Source organism: Lemur catta, chromosome 6 (assembly GCF_020740605.2).
Source record: "Lemur catta isolate mLemCat1 chromosome 6, mLemCat1.pri, whole genome shotgun sequence".
NCBI lineage: Eukaryota > Metazoa > Chordata > Mammalia > Primates > Lemuridae > Lemur > Lemur catta.
The window spans coordinates 10,799,210-10,819,732 of NC_059133.1; the positions used below are offsets into that span (position 1 = coordinate 10,799,210).

At 53.4% G+C, this 20,523-nt stretch overlaps 1 protein-coding gene across 1 annotated transcript in view; it reads left to right on the forward strand.

Moving 5' to 3' along the window:
• The window catches only part of MYH9 (myosin heavy chain 9), a 90,228-nt gene extending 82,935 nt beyond the window's left edge, over nt 1-7,293 (forward strand). The window contains exons 32-41 of the mRNA XM_045552969.1: nt 8-220; nt 339-551; nt 867-1,028; nt 2,103-2,231; nt 3,075-3,163; nt 3,251-3,374; nt 3,709-3,917; nt 4,464-4,572; nt 4,662-4,834; nt 5,811-7,293. Coding sequence (XP_045408925.1) covers nt 8-220; nt 339-551; nt 867-1,028; nt 2,103-2,231; nt 3,075-3,163; nt 3,251-3,374; nt 3,709-3,917; nt 4,464-4,572; nt 4,662-4,834; nt 5,811-5,928 — 1,539 coding nt within the window. The 3' untranslated portion in view covers nt 5,929-7,293. The remainder of the gene's footprint in view (nt 1-7; nt 221-338; nt 552-866; nt 1,029-2,102; nt 2,232-3,074; nt 3,164-3,250; nt 3,375-3,708; nt 3,918-4,463; nt 4,573-4,661; nt 4,835-5,810) is intronic.
• Nucleotides 7,294-20,523: the final 13,230 nt, after the last annotated feature.

Below are 20,523 nucleotides of genomic sequence, written 5' to 3' on the forward strand. Positions count from 1 at the left end.
TTCCCAGCTCCTGGCGGAGGAGAAGACCATCTCCGCTAAGTATGCGGAGGAGCGCGACCGGGCCGAGGCAGAGGCCCGAGAGAAGGAGACCAAGGCACTGTCGCTGGCCCGGGCCCTGGAGGAAGCCATGGAGCAGAAGGCGGAGCTGGAGCGGCTCAACAAGCAGTTCCGCACGGAGATGGAGGACCTCATGAGCTCCAAGGACGACGTGGGCAAGAGCGTGAGTGGGGAACATCGCAGGGTCTCTGGGGGGAGCCGGGTGGGGCTGGCACAGAGGGTCAGTGTGCACAGCCTCTGAGGACGCGAGTTCAGGTCCCCGCTGGGACTCTGCGATGCAGGTGCATGAGCTGGAGAAGTCAAAGCGGGCCCTGGAGCAGCAGGTGGAAGAGATGAAGACCCAGCTGGAGGAGCTGGAGGACGAGCTGCAGGCCACCGAGGACGCCAAGCTGCGGCTGGAAGTGAACCTGCAGGCCATGAAGGCCCAGTTCGAGCGGGACCTGCAGGGCCGGGATGAGCAGAGCGAGGAGAAGAAGAAGCAGCTGGTCAGACAGGTGCGCATGCCCAACAGTTGTGCACGGCTTCCCGCTGCCCAGCAGGTGGCCAGGGGCCGCCCTGGCATCTCACAGGCTTCCTTTCCGTCCTTCCTCAACCTGGATCATGTCAGGGCCCCTTGACCCCTCCTCCCATGTCCCAACTCTCCAGTCCTCTGTCCCAGGGGTCAGTGGCCCACCTTGTTAGAGTCCTCATAGTCAGTGATCCCCGTCAGCCCCCGCCGGTCCTGCAGGACTGTGCTGAGCCTGCCTGGGCTCCGAACTGGGCGGGGTCCGTGGGTGGGTCCAGCCTCCCGAGCTGTCAGTGTCCCCCAGGTGCGGGAGATGGAGGCAGAGCTGGAGGACGAGAGGAAGCAGCGCTCGATGGCAGTGGCCGCTCGGAAGAAGCTGGAGATGGACCTGAAGGACCTGGAGGCGCACATCGACTCGGCCAACAAGAACCGAGACGAAGCCATCAAACAGCTGCGCAAGCTGCAGGTGAGGCAGGCCCCGCCCGGCCGGAGCTGCTGCACACGGAGGTGGGACTCTGCACGGGGCCGGGCACAGTCAGGGTGGCCAGTAAACGCCGGGAATGCTACCTTCCCCTCTCTGAGAAAGGGCCTGGGTGCTTTTAGCGCCTGTTTCAGTGATGGAGGTTGAGAGGTCCAAAGGTGAGTGGAAACGAGATAGTCTGAAAGCAAACGTGCAGTAAGATCCATGACTTTGAGCACATCAAAGAAGCAAGTAAGTACAGACTGAGACACGTAGTGGAGTTAGGGAAGGCGGTCACTTAGTGCAGGCTTCCAGGCCAAACCGGGCACGGATACAGTCCAGCCCTAAGGACAGGGGTGGAGGATGAGGATGCTGAGAAGAAGGCCACGTGTGGGACACACACTGGGGAAGTTTTCACCCGCCAATAATTAAAGAATAACAAATTAAAAACAGCTCTGGCCACTGTATCATTCCTAGTAAGCCAGCAACAAGAATATATTTAAGAATCCACAGTTGGCAAGGTCGTGGGGCGTAGATACTGTTGCCGGTGGCATTTTTCACTGGTACAGTTGCTGTGCACAGGAAGAGCCCTGCTCTTTGGCTTGAGGAATCCCAATTTGGGATTTATCTACAAAAGAAAAAAAAGACTATTTGACAAAGATATTTACAGTATAGGAGAGTAACAAAAGGAAACACCTGTCCCGCCCTGTAGAGGGGCAGCCTGGCAGACTGGCCTGAGTAGTGGGCGCGTGTTCGGGGTGGCGCCGTGAACTTGGGCTTTAGGCCCACAGGAGCGATGGGAAGTGAGAACGAAATGCGGCTCGTGCACCCGTGAGTAGCACTGTGGAAAGTGTGCTTGAGAAACCCTGACGGTCCCTGAAGTATAGAGACAGTGTAGGCTACAGAGATGTTTTGTCCCTAGTTACTGTTTTTGTCCTTTTACAGTCAAGTTGCTAAAATGTGGCATCAGGTGAAACAGTAGCCACGAGTCCCTGTTGGCCAGGTGACCCCTGAGGGGTGTGGGGTGGAGAGCTGTGGAGCAGGTGGGGTGCCAAGCCTCTCGTCTCGTCCCCGCCCCAGGCCCAGATGAAGGACTGCATGCGCGAGCTGGACGACACCCGCGCCTCCCGCGAGGAGATCCTGGCGCAGGCTAAGGAGAACGAGAAGAAGCTAAAGAGCATGGAGGCCGAGATGATCCAGCTGCAGGAGGTAGGCCGGCCTGCGGCAGGGCGCCCGGGGCTGCTGCTCCGGCCAGCTCAGGGCCTTCTCCCGGTCAGCGTCACCCAGCCAGAGTCGCTAGGCAGGGCTGGAATCAAACTGGCCAAACTCCAGGAATGAGCTGGGAGTGGAACTTGCTTTACGAAAGGCTTCCCTCCAGGGTTTTGTTGCTAGCAGGGCACCCGGCGTGAACAGAATGTGTGTCTGTCAATGAAGTTGTGGTCCCGGCATGCAATGAGGCTTTGTGGCAGTCACCACCTCCTGCGGTGGGTTGTGCCTGGCGAGGGGGGGGGGTCCAAAGTCCAAGTGTCCCCTTGGCTACCTTGTCCACTGCACCCAAGGCACATCGTGAAATGTCCCCCAGGTCTAGAGGGTCTTGTACAGCGCGATGTGACTGGCTACCCAGTGTGCTGAGAGACCAGATCAAGGCTTGTCCTCTTGTGCTCGTGCCTGTGGCTGTCCTCTCCTGCCTGGGCCGGGGTGTTCCCTCCCTCCGTGGTCACATGTTGGCCTCTGTTGAGGAGCTGACTCCTATCTCTAGTCCACCTGGAACTCGGAGGGACCAGCACTGAGCATTCACGGGGTCTCCCCTCTTAGGCCACGTTTCTTCTTTATCTCCACGTCCCTGGCACCTGGCATGATTCCTGGCACTTAGATGTAGGGGTTTTGTAAACATGTGGTACTTATGCTGTGACCTCCGAGGGACTGATACGGGGGCCATCAGCCCTGTGAGCTGGAGGGTTCGTGAGAAAGGCCTTCTGGGAGGAGGCAGGCCTGGGGAGGATGGCCCTGGGGGCTGCGGCTGCCGTGGGTTCACACTCTGGTCCTCACCAGGAACTGGCAGCCGCTGAGCGTGCCAAGCGCCAGGCCCAGCAGGAGCGGGACGAGCTGGCCGACGAGATCGCCAACAGCAGCGGCAAAGGGTGAGCCAAGTGAGGGGCAGAGGCAGGGGCCGGGCGTGTCCCACCCCTCCGGGGTTGGCCCCTCACTCCTCCCCGCCTGCCCCCCAGAGCCCTGGCGCTGGAGGAGAAGCGGCGTCTGGAGGCCCGAATCGCGCAGCTGGAGGAGGAGCTGGAGGAGGAGCAGGGCAACACGGAGCTGATCAACGACCGGCTGAAGAAGGCCAACCTGCAGGTGGGGCCCGCGGGCCCTTCCCTGACCCCCGGGCTCCAGGGCCCCCCTCGAGGCGGCCTCAGTCCCACTGGCAGAAGCTCAGCCGGGTGCCAGCTGCTCCCTGACTGCTCAGGGGAAAATGTCCTGGCACTCAGAGAGGTCATCCCCACTCTTGTCAGTCAGATGTTCAGAAGTTTCTGGACCTTTATTCATGGGTAGCTCTCTTTTCTGGGAGAGCTGAGGTCTCTGACCCCGAGGGCCTGGTGGGATCGTGCTGCCCCCTTCCTCTGGGCCTGCTAGCGCCCTCCAGCCAGGGCCCCAGCACTCTGTGAGGTCCCCGGCCTTCCTTCCGCAGATCGACCAGATCAACACCGACCTGAACCTGGAGCGCAGCCACGCCCAGAAGAACGAGAACGCACGGCAGCAGCTGGAGCGCCAGAACAAGGAGCTCAAGGTCAAGTTGCAGGAGATGGAGGGCACCGTCAAGTCCAAGTACAAAGCCTCCATCACCGCCCTCGAGGCCAAGATCGCACAGCTGGAGGAGCAGCTGGACAACGAGACCAAGTACGTGCTCCCTGCCCCAGCCCAGCCGCCCAGGGGAAATCTCGGACCCTTCTGTGGGTCAGGACCCAGCTCTATGTCTCCTGAGTCCCGGGGGCTGTTTCGCTCCATGCGTTTCACTGGAGCACCCTGTGGGGCTTCAGTAGGAGCCCCTGGCCCACCTCTAAAGCTGGGAGTTTGGTGGCTGTCCCGAGGGCTGGGTCCCCCCCAACCCTGGCAGCAGCCTGTGGGCTCAGCAAAACTGAGACTTCTTTGGAGGTAATGAGGGTCACACTAGGCCCCAAACCTCAGCCCTTGTCTTTGCCTAGTTACCTAAATGCTTTTTGAGATGTCACTTCCCTTCCTTGAGTCCCAGTTTCCGCATCTATAAAACGGAGCTAATCCCAGCGCCCCTTAGGAGAAACAAGCACAAAGCAGGCGTCCACTAAAGACGCAGCTGGGCATCAAGGCCTGCCTGCGGGGCGGGTACCCAGGGCCTGCGCAGGGGGCAGCCCTGCCTGTGGTTTGTCGGCTGGGCCGCCTCTGAAGGAGCCGCGTGTCTGCCTGCAGGGAGCGCCAGGCGGCCTGCAAACAGGTGCGGCGGGCCGAGAAGAAGCTGAAGGACGTGTTGCTGCAGGTGGAGGACGAGCGGAGGAACGCGGAGCAGTACAAAGACCAGGTGTGTGCGCGGCAGGGCGCGGGCTGGGCCGCGTGGGCCGGGTCCAGGGTCCCTAACCAGGGCCTCGGGCCACACGTCTGTCTCCGCAGGCCGACAAGGCGTCCACCCGCCTAAAGCAGCTCAAGCGGCAGCTGGAGGAGGCTGAGGAGGAGGCCCAGCGGGCCAACGCCTCCCGCCGGAAGCTGCAGCGCGAGCTGGAGGACGCTACCGAGACTGCTGACGCCATGAACCGCGAGGTCAGCTCCCTCAAGAACAAGCTCAGGTGAGCCGCCCGCGCCCCCGCCAGCCCCTTCGTTTCGGCGATTCTCCTGTCAAGAGGTAGCTTGTTCTGGAAAGCACACTTCGGGAAACTGAACTCCATGTAAACCTGGGGACGTTTCTCAACCAGAGTCCTCGAGTGAGGCGCTAATGACAAACCACAAAGTGCAGAAAGTGCTGGGGCTCTAGCCCAGCCTTTGGAACAAACAGTGAACTCTGGGCGGTTCATTCCCAGCCTGTGTGAACAGTCTGTCTGACGAGAGCACATTTCCTTGCTGAGTCTCTTGAATGACCAGTTGCACAAGGCAGCCTGGCCTAGCTCCCAGCACATATTAGGTGCCTTGCAAATATTCGCAGAGTGACTGCTAGGCCATCTTACAAGGCCTGTAAAGGTTAAAAAGGCTTTTTTGCATTTCTCAAGGGAGTGTTAACGCTTGGGAAGTACCACCCGTGTGAAGCCGAGTCTCTGACTCCTGCTTTTCACAGGGATATGTTTTTCCTAAGCGTAGAAACAACAAGACCAGACATTGTAGTCAGTATTTAATATGAATTTTGTGACATATGGGAAGAAAATGCCCATCTTTGTACCCTGTGTAAACAGTCGTCCTGTTCCTCTGGCGAAGGTTTTGTCCGACCTTTGAACCGAGGGTGGCATCTTGTAGGAGGCAGCTCCGTCCGCTTTTGTGCTTTTGTGCCCTCCCCATTTCGGGCAGTCAGTCCTCTTTTCCTGGGCTGTTTTTGTGCTGGCGTTGAGTGTTAGGATGTCTGATACCTGAATATTTTGCAGGAAGCTTTCCATACCTGCCTCCTTGAGAGCCTCCTGCCCTGCCTGGAATTAGGGCTTCAGGGTCCCAGCATTGCTTCTCCCTGGTGGGGCAGTTGGGTGCCTGGCTTCCCCCTAAAGATGGCTTTGGAATGTGTGCGCGGGCTGCGGCCACCCCTTGGGCTGGGCCCGCTGACCCTCTGCCCCTGCCCCCCAGGCGCGGGGACCTTCCATTTGTCGTGCCCCGCCGAATGGCCCGGAAAGGTGCTGGCGACTGCTCCGATGAGGAGGTGGATGGCAAAGCGGACGGGGCCGAGGCCAAGCCTGCCGAGTAAGCCTTTCTGCTGCTGCAGCCCGAGGTGGATGGATGGACAGACGACTCCGCCTCCCTTCCCAGACCCCGCAGCACCCCCACCTTCCTGGGACTGCTGTGATCGGCACCCCCACCCCACCTTCCAGGCCTTGTCCAGGGCACTTGGCTTCCTCTGCTGCAACCCCTTCCAGCTCCCTCCCCTCAGAATCTGACACCAAAGAGTCAGGGGCCTGGGCCCGGGCCCAGGAAAAGAGTGACCGGCCGGACCTGCGGCCCCCTCTTGCCAAAGAGCACACGATGCGAGCAGGAGGGCAGGCCACGGGGATGGGCGAGAGTTATCTATGAATCTACTTTGCTTCAGACTAAAGGCGTTTTGATAGCCCCGCACCCCAGAAGAGTCACCTTCCCCGACCTCTGCCACCAGCTCTTCCCTCCTTCCTTCCTTCCTTGCTGTTGGCAATCACACGTGGTGACCTCACACACCTCTGCCCATCGCCCCCCACTCCCGTGCGCTCGGGGTGGTCCAGAAGGAGCAGGCCCAGGGGCTCCACCTCTGTGCAGGGCACAGAACCAGGGGCAGGGAAGGGGTGGACTCCTCCCGCCCCCTTCTGGGCAGCGCCACTGTCCACTGTCCCTCCCCCGATTCTAAAATGTCTCAAGTGCAATGCCCCCTCCCCTCCTTTGCCAAGGGCAGCCTGGCCCTGCCACAGCGAGGCTGTTGGGGCCAAGCTGGAAAGGCCAGCAGCCTTCCGGTAGCTTCTCCCACACTCTTGGGGACCAAATATATTTAATGGTTAAGGGACTTGTCCCAAGTATGACAGCCAGAGCATTAGAGAGGGCCAGTGGCCCTCCCGTGCGACCTTGTGCCTACTCTGGGACTGCAGCCCGAGGGTAGTTTATCTGCACCGTTGACTCAGTTTAGTTTAAAAATATGCCACCTGCACAGATATTTTTGAAAGAAAAGAAGTTTTCTTTTTTCCCCTTCTTGTAATAAATGATAAAATTCCAAGTCTTTATCACTGCCTTTCCTTTGGAACCATGTTTAGAAGAGAGTAGCTTGTCCTACACTGGTCTACACTGGTTGCTGATTTACTTGTATTCCTGTTTTGTATATGCTGCATTTAGACTTACTATGGCAAGAAGGCATTTTTTACAAGGAAACAAACTCTCAACAAATCATGAAGTTAGATAAAAGCTACATCAGCCTACAAAGCTCTGAATTCAGGTCCCAGACGCTGTCACAAAGGAGTGAGTGGAACTCCCAGCCCACCCCCTTTTTTATATAATACAAGTGCCTTAGCATGTGTTGCAGCTGTCACCACTACAGTAAGCTGGTTTACAGATGTTTTCCACTGAGCGTCACAATAAAGAGAACCATGTGCTATGAGCGGTGTCTGGTGGTGTCCGTCTGCAGCAGAGGGTGGCCTGGAAGGGACTGGGCCTTGCTCCTGCAGCCGCTCCTGCCTGGCAGAGTCCGGGAGCTGCAGTAGCCAGCAGCCTGGGGCGTGGGTGGGGGTGGGTGGGCGTCGTGCAGAACAGAGGAGATGGAAAGGCAGGCTGGGTCCGATCCCAGGGGTCTGTGAGCATCTTGGTTCCTCTCAATCATTGAGCACCTGCTATGTGCGGGACAATGAACTGGGCTAGGGAACGAGACACAGATGAGCCCAGGCAGGAAGCTCCAGGCACTGTCTTGTTCCTAGAAGAGCACAGCACCTGCCCTGTGGAGGTTCAGCCCAGGGCTGGGGACGCAGGTGACAGGTCCTATGGGGATCGGAGGTGCTTCCCAGGACTGTCAGACTTCTGTCCATTCATTGCTAAAGGTTGAGCATGAACCAGCTTGGACGAGGGGCGGGGGGCAGTGTTGCTGGGAGGACAAGGGCAATGAAGGCCACGCATGTCCCTGTGATTGCAGGGTAAGGATTTCCTTGGAGAGGGACCGTGGCACCCACTGGCATGCGAGGTGTGGAGCAAGCGACAGGCCTGCACTGCCCAGGCCTCCAACAGCATCCTGCAGCCCCGGGCAGGGGGCAGGAGATGCCAGGGACTGTAGGTGGGGCGGACGCCAGAGGGCTTTGCATGCTGCTCTTTCCTTTTCAGGAACACTGGGGATTCGGGCCACAGAGTTGGTCCACCTGCACTGTCGCATCCGATGCTCCTAGGTCAGGTTCCAGCTCCTCCACTTCCCGAGACATTGGCAAGGGGCGCTGCTCCTGTGGGCTTATTCCTGAGCATGGTTCCTGTTGGAGGGGTGGCTCTGGTGGCCTAAGGTTTGAGGGCCCCTCTGCTTCCTCCCGTGACTGTGGGCCAGGTCGCTACCCTCTCTGCCTCAGCAGCACGTGTGTGGAATGGGACTAACAGTGACTGCCACACGGAGGTGTCCAGAGGATCATATGGCAAGGGCAGAGTGTCTGGCATCATGCCACAATGTCACCTGTAGGGCCATCCCTGCCTCACCTCGGCTTGGGAGTGCAGAGAATGTTGGAGGAAGGTCTCTGCCAAGTGAAAACCCTGATGTATGTGGTCCCCTAATTGGTCAGATGGTTGGATTTAAGTCTTCAAGTGCTATGTGCTCCTTGTCACCACCAGAGTGAGACACTCCATTGTCCTGTAGAGGGCGAGTGGCTGCAGTGGGGAGCCTGCAGGTGGGACTCCATCTAGGGGTCAGCTTAACGGGGGACTGGTCTTTGGTAAAACAGCTGCACGCATATTCCCTGGGCTGCGAGCCTAATGTGTGTCACCTTGCGCTGTCACCCTGGACAAGTCACTGCCTCTCTGACCAGCTTCCTCATCTGTCGGGTAAGGCACCCCAGGTCCTTTCTGCCGAACTGTGGTCTTTGCACCAGCAGCTTCATGTGGGAACTGGGTAGCACCAGTCTCAGACCCCACCCAAACCTGAGTCAGACCCTGTGCCCCCCCAGCCCCCCAGGCTGCCTCAGAGCATTTCTCCAGAGTCCCCATCCCAGCGGGTTCTCCAGGGACCTGCCCGAGCTGACGGCTTGCTGGGCGCCATCAGTGCACCACAGGGCAGTGGCCTCTGCAGGTCATCACTGTGCCTGTGAGTGACACACGGCCCTTAGGTGCAGGGGAGCAGGGTGGGGACACACACAGCCAGACAAAGCAGGCGGTGGCAGGGTGGCAGTGGTGTGAGCCACGCGGCCGACATGTCACCCCGACTCTGTGGCCCTTCAAGATATAGACGACAGTGGCGCAAGCCCCATGCCCTGCCTGTAGGGACATCTAATGCCCTCGCCAGGGTTTGGGAGCATTCTCGGCTGGTCTGCGCCTCCTGGCCAGTGCAGCTCAAGCCCGGCCCCTGCTGTTAGCGCTCTGAACACAGAGCCAGGTGTGCATCTCAGCCCCGTCCTGCCATCCTGCCCCAGGGGACACAGGGTTCCCCACGCACAGCAGATCCCTGGGTGGAGGGGCATTTATGTCACAACACAGACCACGTGGATCTGGGTGTCGGCCCTGATGCCACCCAGGGTGGCATGACTCCCTCTGCCCCTCCCTCCTTCATCTCTTTCCCATCTCTGCTCCCCCAGAGCTCCTGAGAACCCTAAATTCCCCTGGTTCTGCCACACCGAGTCCCTCAGACCCCGGGCTCTGCCAGGCTCACCTTCTCACGCTCCAACCCAAGAGGAGTCCCCGCCCCTGGGCAGGTGAGCAGGACGGGGCCGAGCTCTGTGATCTGGAAACTTTGGCTGCAGAGAAAAGCCACCGAAGCCAGTGGAAGGAAGGCGGGATGTGTCGTCAGGACACAGGGCTCTCGTGGGAAGCCCAGGAGAAAGCCACGGCAGGTGTTGTGGCTCCCCAAACCGGGAACTGGAGTGTGGGTGTCCCTGGGACTGGCCCGTCGCTGGGTCATGCCCGGCCCGGAGCTGTACCCTCCTCCCTGGCCCGGCTCGCCCTTCCCGCTGCTCTCGCTGGGGCTGTCAGACCGCAGATCCCTAATTCTGCCTGGTTGCTTTTGCCAAATAATTCCAAATCTCACTCCCAGACTGTGGTGAACACGAAAGGCAACTAATTTCTATTTCGTTTCCTGCCTCTGGTCCCCTGGGCGGATGGCCTCAGATGCTCACAGAGGCTCCGCGGAGGGAAGCGAAAGTGCAGGAGTGAGAGAAGTCACAGCGGGCGACAGTGGCGTTTAGAGAGAAAGGAGGAGGCGGGGTCTGGCTGGGGAACTTTGCTCCCTGGTAATTGGATTGTGGAGGAAATAAAAAGGTTTCGGTTTCCTGTAAATGTTTTTAAAAAAGTGCGACAGTGGAAATAGGTCTGGAGAGGTGAACACCCACAGCTTCTCACGTCCTGTAGTTTTTGAAAAATAATTTTCACACCGTGACCAGGTAATATTTTGTAATTTTTCCCCAAAGGTGCCATGGATTTTCTGGATTGGCACCTTTGGGAGACACCAATAATTGTCCCCAAATTTTCATCCTTTCTTTCCTTTTTTTTAACTTTTTTTACTGTGTTAAAACAATAAAATTATAAAATTCACCATTTGAACCATTTCAGTTCCTCTCCTCCTCCTCCTCCTTCTTCTTCTGTTTGTTTTTTTTTTTTTTTTTTTTTTTTAGAGACAGGATCTCATTCTGTCGCCCAGGCTGGAGTGCAGTGGCATCATCACAGCTGACTGCAGCCTTGAACCCTTGGGGTCAAGCAATCCTCCTGCCTCAGCCTCCTGAGCACCTGGGAGTACAAGTGCAGCCACCACATCCAGGCAAATGTTTTAATTTATTGTAGAGATGGGGTCTTGTATGTTGCCCAGGCTGGTGTTGAACTCCTGGCCTCAAGTGATCCTTCTGCCTCGGCCTCCCAAAGTGCTGGGGCCACAGGTGTGAGCCAGGGCGCCCAGCCCCCTCCTTTTTGATCACCGAAGCTGCTGAGTTCCAGCGGGGCACAGGGCACTCCACGGGCCTTACTACTAAGTCCTGGCTGGTGGACGGTGAGGGCGGTGAGCTGTGCCACTTCTACTTGTTGTCCTTAGGGTAGATTCTTGTGCTCCATGTGCTCTTTCGTCCTTCTTTGGGGCTGGAATGTCTGGATATGGGCCAGCTTCCCCGTGGAAGAAAACACCTCCCTGGGGATGGCAGAGCAACAGCAGACCGGACTCCTGGTCGAACTTTGGGCCCAAAGCGACCCACCTTTTGAACTGCCTAGCGACTTAGACTTTAATGTCCGAATTCAATGTATCTGCTGTGTTGTGGAGTGACTATCTTAATGTTTGTGGGCTCTTTGTGACGGGGCTCACCATCGGTATCTGTGTCTCATCCCAGTGGCCGGGATTTCGACCGCACAATCTTGTTCTTACCGGACTGGTTAGGGGGTGTTTTAAGATACAAAGGAAGAGGTGGTAGGGGGCTCTTAGTGTGGTAAATGTTTAGAGTTGGCGGGCCACTCAGGCACTGATGTAAGTGTGTTACTTCCTGCTGTTAGAGCCGGATTCCCTCGGCCCCGGGAACAGAGTGACAGAGTCACTGAGGCTGCAAAAGGCAAAGGAGTTTATTGACTAGCTCGAGCTAGGGTCCAAGCCCCGAGCACCAACGCAGTGGTCTCTTTCCATGGGCGGGGACCCCACGCAGCGGGAGTACATGTCTTTTATATTCTTTGCTGGAATTCGTTACAGCCAGTTACTTCCAATAAGGGGACATACGCCCCTCACAAGCTTGTTCACGTATTGATCAGGCCTTGGCCCCCTTATCAGGAAGCTACTCGTGGTTGTTTTTCTCTAACTACATTGGAGCATGTTTTTAGCTCTCTGTCGCAACCAAGCGTTAAGCAAGCAAGCCTTGTATACAAAAGCGGACTTTGGCTGTTAGCTATAAGCAAAACAAGTCATCACAGAATTAACTAAAATATTGTTTCAGTCCTGTTCTACACTGACACTTTGGCAGAAAAGATCAAGCCAAGGTTATCTCCCTGTACACAGACATCCGGGTGACTTTTCTTCTGATGCCAACAGCCAAGGTGAGCCCCATTTCATAGTCACCAGAGCTTTATGATCTCCAAAGGGGATGGTCTCTGCTCACGTCCCTGGGTTAAGAGACACCTGATTCTCACCTCCATTTTAGTCTCTGGGTCCCATTCTGGTTGCTCCACCGTGAGCTTGTGTTAAATGAGTCTATTGTCAACCTAAAATAACCACAGAGAGCAATTCTCCAAAGATAATGAGTTTATTCTGGAATGAGCAGACGGATTTGCAAATCCAGGAATACACGTGGCGTGGTCCCCTGGGCGGGCCACGGGTGTACCCGGGAGGTAAAGGAAAGCAGAGATTGTTAAAGGCAAAATCAGGATTACATAAGTTGCTTTAAATCATGACCCCTTGGTCACAAGAATTAATAACATGGTGGCATCAGCCCAAGGTTGAACAGGGGAATGTAATAGAGGGAATGGCTTGAAAAAAATGGCAAAAATAATTTTTGTCTCTTTAAAACATCCTCCACACCTTCTTGAGACTGTAAACCTGCATCCCCACCTCAGGCCAGTGGTTGGGAGGAGCAGGGTCAGTCTTTTGTTCTCTGGGCTACAGAAGATGGCTCAGCTCAGACTTGGAGGAGTGAAGTCCTGGATGGAGGTCACGAGACTGTCTTCAGTGGAGAATGGAACAATTAGAAGCATCGACTGTAGTTGAACAGCAATTGCCTGAAGCTGAGAACCCCCCTTTAAACGTTCTGCATATCTGCTTGTTATTAGGATGATGGCATTTTTCAGAAAGAGTCTCCATCCTCCTCCTTTGCCAGCAAAGTAATAAACTTCTCTTTCCTTCTCAAAACATTTGTTCTTGTTCTTCTAATGCAGCCTCAAAGAGAAATGCTGAGCATTTGGTAACACACAGAGTAGCTGGGCAGATGTCTTCGTACAGGTGGCCTTGGTGCAAGGTTGTGATTCTTTCTTTTTTCTTTTTCTTCTTTTTTTTTTTTTTTTTTTTTGAGACAGAGTCTCGCTTTGTTGCCCGGGCTAGAGTGAGTGCCGTGGCATCAGCCTAGCTCACAGCAACCTCAAACTCCTGGGCTTAAGCAATCCTACTGCCTCAGCCTCCCGAGTAGCTGGGACTACAGGCATGTGCCACCGTGCCCAGCTAATTTTTTCCATATATATATTTTTAGTTGGCCAGATAATTTCTTTCTATTTTTAGTAGAGACGGGGTCTCACTCAGGCTGGTCTCGAACTCCTGACCTCGAGTGATCCACCCGCCTCGGCCTCCCAGAGTGCTAGGATTACAGGCGTGAGCCACCACACCCGGCCTGTGATTCTTTCTTTATGCATGGTTGTGGTTTGGTGGAATGTCTTGAAATAGTTCCTGTTATCAGGTAAATCATGTGTGAGGGCCCACCCTTCTTGACCTCCTGGCTCTATTTATTAATAGTTTGGTTTTGACATAAGTGATTCCATTTTAAAACTGACAACTTGCACACTGTGAATGTTTGGAATTCATTCCACATTCTTATCAGAGAATCCATATCTCCACACGGCCATGGCGCCTATGTAGTCAGTTGGGTTCTGCATCTTACAGGGGTTTTGTCTGGCTGTCAAGCTAAGGTAATGCTAGAGAAAGGGAGAAGAATTGGGCGAAGGGGAGGTGCGAACTCAAATAAAACCCTAAGCACACAATCCCCTTCCCCACTGACTGAATGGACCCCCCTCTTGGCAAAGGGAAGGGGACCCCAGAAAAAACCTTAAACTCAGTTCCTGGCCACAAAGGGAGGGGAGGTCAGATACACCTCAGACAAAACGATGCTAAATTATTAACAGGACCTAAGGCCATGCAGGGAAAAGTTTAGATCACCGGCAGGCTGTCAATTTCCCTGGCTTGTCTCCATTAACAGACTTCCTTGTCTTAACACATTCTGAGCCTGTAGACGAAGCCTTATTTCTTTAACCAATTACAAATCTAAGAATCTCTGAACTTACCTATAACCTGTAAGCACCCGCCCGTTTGGAGATGTCCTGCCTTTTGGAGCCAAACCAACGTACGTTGTCGACGTCTTGATTTACAGTCGTACACATAATTCCTGTCTCCGTGAATGCGTGAAACCAGCTGTAACCTGGCTGTCCCAGGCACATTTTCTCAGGACCTCTTCAGGTCATCTGATCGGGGCCAGCAGTAACACATATTTTGCTCAGAATAAACCTCTTTAAATGATCTTACAGAGATGGGATATTTTTTCGTTAACAGAGGTTACAGAAAAATATAACAAGAAATAACTTTAAACAAGAAGGGGTTGTCACAAGTGTCAAATGTCACAAGGGTACACTCCATTTGAGTTTGACTCCTCCTCTGAGTCGCTGGATGAAAGCCCCTGCCTCAGTTTCCTCATCTGCAAAATCAGATCATAGCCCTGGCCTATTTCCGGGATGGTAATAAAACTCCAATCACACGGAGAAGTACATGCGTTACAAACTGTAGCGTGTGGTTCCTGTGTAATCACACTTCTGTTCCTCCCTAAAATCTTGTGGGTGGGACGTGGGTGGGTGCAGAGGTAGAGGGGGCTATGATGTCCCATGGACATTTGCCCAGGATAAAACAGGCCCCGACGGAAGGCTCAGCTTGGGCTCTGTGGTCCAGCCCCACTCTTAGGCCCTTCTGCCTGGGGCAGAGCAGGAAAGTCCGGCAGCAAACCACGGGTGTGGCATTCAAGGTGAGCAATGCGATAAGTATTAACAAACATTGGTACGTGTGGAAGACCGTGCTAATCCTCATGGCACGAAAGGGAGCCAGGCAGGCCTGCTAGGGGTGGGGGTGGGGACATGAGAGGAGGGGGTGGATCCAAGCCCATGGATCCCATGGTCTGTTGGTGGCAGGTCCCCCTGAAGACCACTGTAGACTCCTGACCCTGCAGCTGTGGGGCAGGTGGGTCTGGCTGAGAAGGAGCGAACATGTCGGGTCTGGGGCTGCTCCTCTAAGTGGGTGAGCAAGCAGGGTGGTACCGGACTGAGGGTGCTGCCAGCAAGCAGCGTGGTTGGTGTGTTTATTTGATGATGACCATTAACTGGTTGACACTTTCAGTTTCCTTTTCCAGTCCCCAGTTATATCTGGGCGCCCAGAGCTGTGCCTGGTCATTATCCAGATGCACAGCTGGCGGCAGGATCCCTACAGCTAGGAACAGCTGGATCTTGTTCACTCTCGGCCAGGGGAGGATTCCTTGGTAAGTAGGGGACGGATGACTCCCCCACCTCCTCATCCTCACAGCAGCTCTATAACAGAAGGTTTATTGTCCCATTCTGTAGGTGAGCTCAGAGAGGTTAGGCCCAAGGTCAGACAGTTAAGTGGTGCAAGAGCTTGGATTTGGACCCAGGTTTGTGTCTGACCGCTCCCCGCCCCGTGTCCCTAAACTGTACAGAGGGAGGGTAAGCTGTGTAGACGGGTTCACAAACTCCCCTAGGCTCAGCTCTGGCTCCAGACTGCCTGAGACATGCCCAGGTGACCCCAGAAGGAAGGTGGATATTGGGGGGCCCATCCCTTTGGGAAGTTTGGAGGAAACAAAGGAGGTGGAGGAGGAGAGGTGACCCAGAGACCAGCCACTCCTCCTTGTGGCCTGGCCACCCTAAGGCTGGCCCTAGGGAGCTGCTGCTGAGGCCTGATGGGGGCAAAGGATTTCTTTGGAGATACAAGGAGCCCAGAGGTTGTCTCACCCACCCTGTCTCTGAGCACCTACTCTGCGCCAGGCCCTGCAGGGAGACTGAGGTCCTGGGAGGGGAGTAACTTGCTCAGGGTCCTGTGCTGGGGAGGTTGAGCAGGTAGGTCACAGGACTCTGCCTCCCTGGCTCTCACCTGGCCCTCTGTTCCAGCCTCTGGGGCCATGGGAGAAGAAAGAGGCTGTGCTGTGCCTCCAAATGGGAAAGGTGGCCCAGGCAGGGCCCATGGGAGGCGCAGATTGCAGAATGCTGTCTGCAGCACGGTCCCGGCTTTGTGGTCACAGATAAAAAGGCAAACTGCCAACATGTAAATGTAACTGTGGGAGGGTGAGCTTGGACCTCAGTGCTTGGGCTTTGGTTGGGGGATTTGCAAGAAAGAGGGTCTAAGGAAGCACAAGCCACCCTAGATTGGGGGCTGCAGAAGGTGGGGCAATCCCCCCACCCCCACCCCGTGGGGATGTCAACAAACCTTGTCTTCAGACAGGGAAGGCCAGACTCGGATCCAGCTGTGCTGGGTAAGAAAGTAGCAGTCGTTTATTCTTTGAGGTCAGGAGAGGGAGTGTTTGGTATGTTGCCGGTGGCACAGAGACCTTGTTTTTGTCTGTGTTAGACACAGTTATGAAGTGGCCTTGCTCCGTCTCCTTTCATCATGGTCTCAGAGTCACCCTGTCAGAGGTTGACATTGTGTGAGATTGTTTACGTCCATAGGAGAATAACATGGCCTGCCTGAGAGTCCAGGCCAGCTTCCAGATGTCAGCAGCTGCTCTTTCTTCTCTCTGAATATTTACATAAAGCCACATAAATAAATAGAAGGAAAAATACATATGTATATATAAAGACTTCTCTTCTTACTAAAATCAATTAACAATTAAAAATTCTCTAGTATAATAACTCTTCTTTGCATTATAACCAGCTTTGTTTTGGCCTATTTTGGTATACTTTTAATCAATTCTTCTCTTTTGAATATTATTGTGACCTCACGGCCTTTGACAGACTCAATTTGGCCCCATCAAACATGATCAGAATAATCACTATCAATTGCCACTGTATCTGCGAGCTCAGGACCCGCGCTGAGCGCCTGCTGAGCACTGCCGCCGGCCTCTTTGGAAGCAGCTTTGCGCTGTGGCGCAGCAGGTATCCCAGGCCAGCGGGACTCAGATCCCTCCCAGGGGTCTTAGTTCCACCGAGTGGAGAATAAGCTGCCATGTGGGTGCCAGGTGCTGCTAGAATATGTGTCTGTTCAAGGTGAGAGCTCACTTGTGTATTCTAGTTTAACATGTCGTGTCATCCCTTAGTTTCTTAGAGAACCTGGTTTCACCAACCACTAAGGTTTCTCCTAAACCGACATTTGTCATGTCAGCAGTCAGGATTATTGCTTATTGGCATTGCTCAAACTGTTTCCATCATCTTTATGATGGTGACACCGGAAACCAACCCATTATTGTCGTTAGCAGTTACTGATTACTATAAAGTGACTGTTACTGTGTCAAAGTTAAAAAAATAAGTACATGTGGTTTAGATAAATCAATTAGTACAGAGGACTCTACTCACCCCTTTCCCAGTTAAAAGCAATTGGTTTTAATTTGTAGCTTTTTCTTTTGGTAGTAAGTCAATATCTTTAAATAATATTCTTTAAGGTAAGTACGTGGTCAGTGAATATTAGCTAGTGCATTTTTCTTTTTCTTGATTTTGAAATTGAGATATTGTTATTTATTTACTTCCTCTTAGGATAAGGATCTCACTTATTAATATTTTTACACTTCCTTGAACTCCCTGCCTCACCTTCTCCTAGGTTTCTATCCTCTTTTAGAAACTTTGCAGCTGTGAGTAACTGACACACAACTTTATTTCTCCTGCCTCCACCACAGCCAGTATTTCCTGACTCCCCACTTTAGGAAATGGGGATATGAACGCTCCCTCTCCTTCTTCAGTGCTTCCCCTCCCACCATCTCCCACTGCGCTTCCATTTCTGTACTAATCAGTAAGGATACATTTAGTTCTTATGTGCAAATGTTCCATTTTGTTCTCAAAGTGTAACAAGAGCATTTACACTTTTGCGATGTTTTAAACATGATTTATGATATGACCGCACATACTTTCTTACACAGCTTTCGTTTTTCCTGATGTTTCCAATTGCCTTTGGTTTTTTTCCTCTCGCACTGTTTGCTTTCATCCCTTCCTCCGTTTCTTTCAAACTGGAATCACATGAGGTGTTACAGCAAGGCCCTTTCCCCACAGCTCTCTCCTGTCTTGCTCCGTCCCCGAGTGCTGCTCCCGGGGGGGCTGCTGCCTGCCCGGCTGCGGGCCTTGGATCCTGTTCTGTCTGGGTTGATTTTCCTGAGTCCTGGGTCCCACGGCTTTTTCTGAGTTACCCCACCCCTGTGGACACACACACACACACACACACACACACACACACTCTCTCTCTCTCTGTCTCTCACATCCTTTCTCGTCCCCCTGTAGCTCGTTCCCAGGCAAGTTTCTAGGCAATGATTGTGTGTAGTAACTTTCCTCTTCCCCATTTAGCTGCGTGTCTTCGGTCACCTTTCTATTTTCTGGGGGCTTTCCTTGACGTCTTTTCCAGCCTCTGTCTTGAGTTGTTCATTTTGTCCGTCACCTTTTAATTCCCAGGATCTCTTTTTTCCTTCCATTATTTTCCCCCCTTTTCAGTGCATCTTTTTCTCATTTTATGAATAAAATGGTTTTTAATTTCCCTGACGACATGGGTTTGAGTTTTTAACAATTATTTTCTATTTTCAAGATTATTCTTTTCTTCTGAGGTCATTTTCTGTGTCTCTTGGTCCCTTTCCACGCTGACGTCATTCTCACGTGTCTGCCCCTGCACTGCCTACACATGAGAGACAGGGGGGGTCCCCTGCCGGGCTTCCCTGCGGGTGGGTGATCGAATGGGGGGCCCCTAAGTGGCAGAATATGAAGACACTTTTCTGCATCCTTTCAGTTCAGCCATGAGTCCTCTGATTTATTTCTGTCTGGTGGAGACTCAAGGCTGCCATGAATACAGTTCGGGGCATGGGGCTGGCAAACTCATCCTGCTTCTACCCGCCTGTCTTCCTGTCATCTTTGGTCTGCTTCTCTGAGGCTCCGCCTAGCAGACCATTGTCCTTGGCTATGTGCCCTCTGGGCACTTCTGTGGATAGCAGCGCCCTCCACTGCTATTTATTCAGTCATCACATCCCATCCAGTGTGTCTTCCAGACACCCGCTGAAGTCCCTGCCCTTGGTCGGGCTCATTCCATTTGTCCTTGGCAGCAGAGGGAGCAGAGCACCGTGTGGGTTCCTGGGTCCATCTAGCTGGGTTTGAACCCAGTCTTTACCCCTCACTAGATTTCTGACGTTGGGCAAGTCACGTAATGCCTGTGTTTCAGCTTCCGTATCTGTAAACAGGCATACAATGGCACACACCTCAAAGGTTATGGGAAGAATACGTGAGTTATTATTTATAAGGTCTTAGAGCAATTACTGGTGCAGAGTAAAATCTCCAAATGTTGGCCGCTATTATCAATAGCTGTCATTATACCTGTAAGTGCCTTGATGATCATTTAGTCAGGTCTTGAGAAGGGTGTTCGATATACACTCTTTGCCTTCTTAAAACAGTGTTTAAACATCATCAAAATGTGCGTTCTTTCCTCATTTCCCAAAGCATAGACACCCTCATATACTGCTAGTGTGAGCATATGTTGGTACAATTTATTTGCATAACAGTGTGGCTCTAGGTATGAAAACTTCTTAAAATGTTGATACCCTCTGACTTAAGCATTCTGCTTCTAGAAATATCTTAAGGAAAAAAATCTCAAATGCAGGCAAAGTTTTATGCAATGACAATGTTCTCTGTACTATGAGTCCCATAAAGAATTCCAAAGTGTGGTGCAGTGGCTCACACCTGCAATTCTAACGCATAAAATAAATTTAAAAATTAGTCGGACATGCTGATGTGCATCTGTAGTTCCTGCTACTCAGGGGGCTGAGGCAGGAGGATCACCTGAGCCCAGGAGTTTGAGATTGCAGTGAGCTATGGTGGTGCCACTGCACTCCATCCTGGGCAACAGAGCTAGAAACTGTCTCAGGAAAAAAAGAAAAAAACAAAAAATGAAGAAGAATTAGAAAGAGCCTGAAGTCCAGAGGCTAGAGGAGAAGAACAGAGGAGACTGGGCAGCTCCAGGAGGGCCACAGCAGGGACTGGGCCAGTCTCTGGCAGGATCCAGGGCCTGGTGGGCTGGACGACCTCGCAGAAGCAAGGAGAGGACAGGGTCTCCAGCACAGCACATGTAAAACCACGACAGAGACTTGGGCACAGGGTGCAACACCTCGCTTTGAACTGAGAAGACTCATTTACAATAAACATATATACATGAATCAATATTTTTGTATATTTAAGGGAGTAGAGCATGGTCACAGAAAGACTTGGGTTAAGCCCTGACTCCAGCACTATTGCGAAAACGTAAGAAAGTTACCCAACTTCTGTGGTTCCCTCTGCTGTAAAATAGGAGCCACAATTGTACCCATGTTGTGCAATGTGTGTGATTATATAATTAGGTGCATGTACGGAGCCCTGCACATCACGCATGCTGAATAAATGTTATCGATTATCGATTAGTAAACACAAATGTTCCCTGCCCCAGGTAATTGCAGAACATTCCTCCCTGTCTTTGTTTCTGTGTCGATTCTGTTGTTTCTATAATTATCAGATGGCTGTCTCCTCTTCTATCACCTGCTTGTACCCCAGTGGGACAAGGGGACTCTGTCTTGGCATGGGGTGTGGGCAGAGGGAGCTGGAGTGAGGTCACTGTCTTCAAATAGCAGCTGGCAGAGCCAGGAGACAGAGAAGCACTTTGGGTTAAGTCTGTTGTGGCGTTTGCTGCCACCGCACAGGGAATTGCTGAAGACCCGGCCCCTCGCCCTCCCGCCCGCCACAGCCGGCTCACATTCCACCCCACAATTTGTTTTCTCTTCCCCAAGGGAGA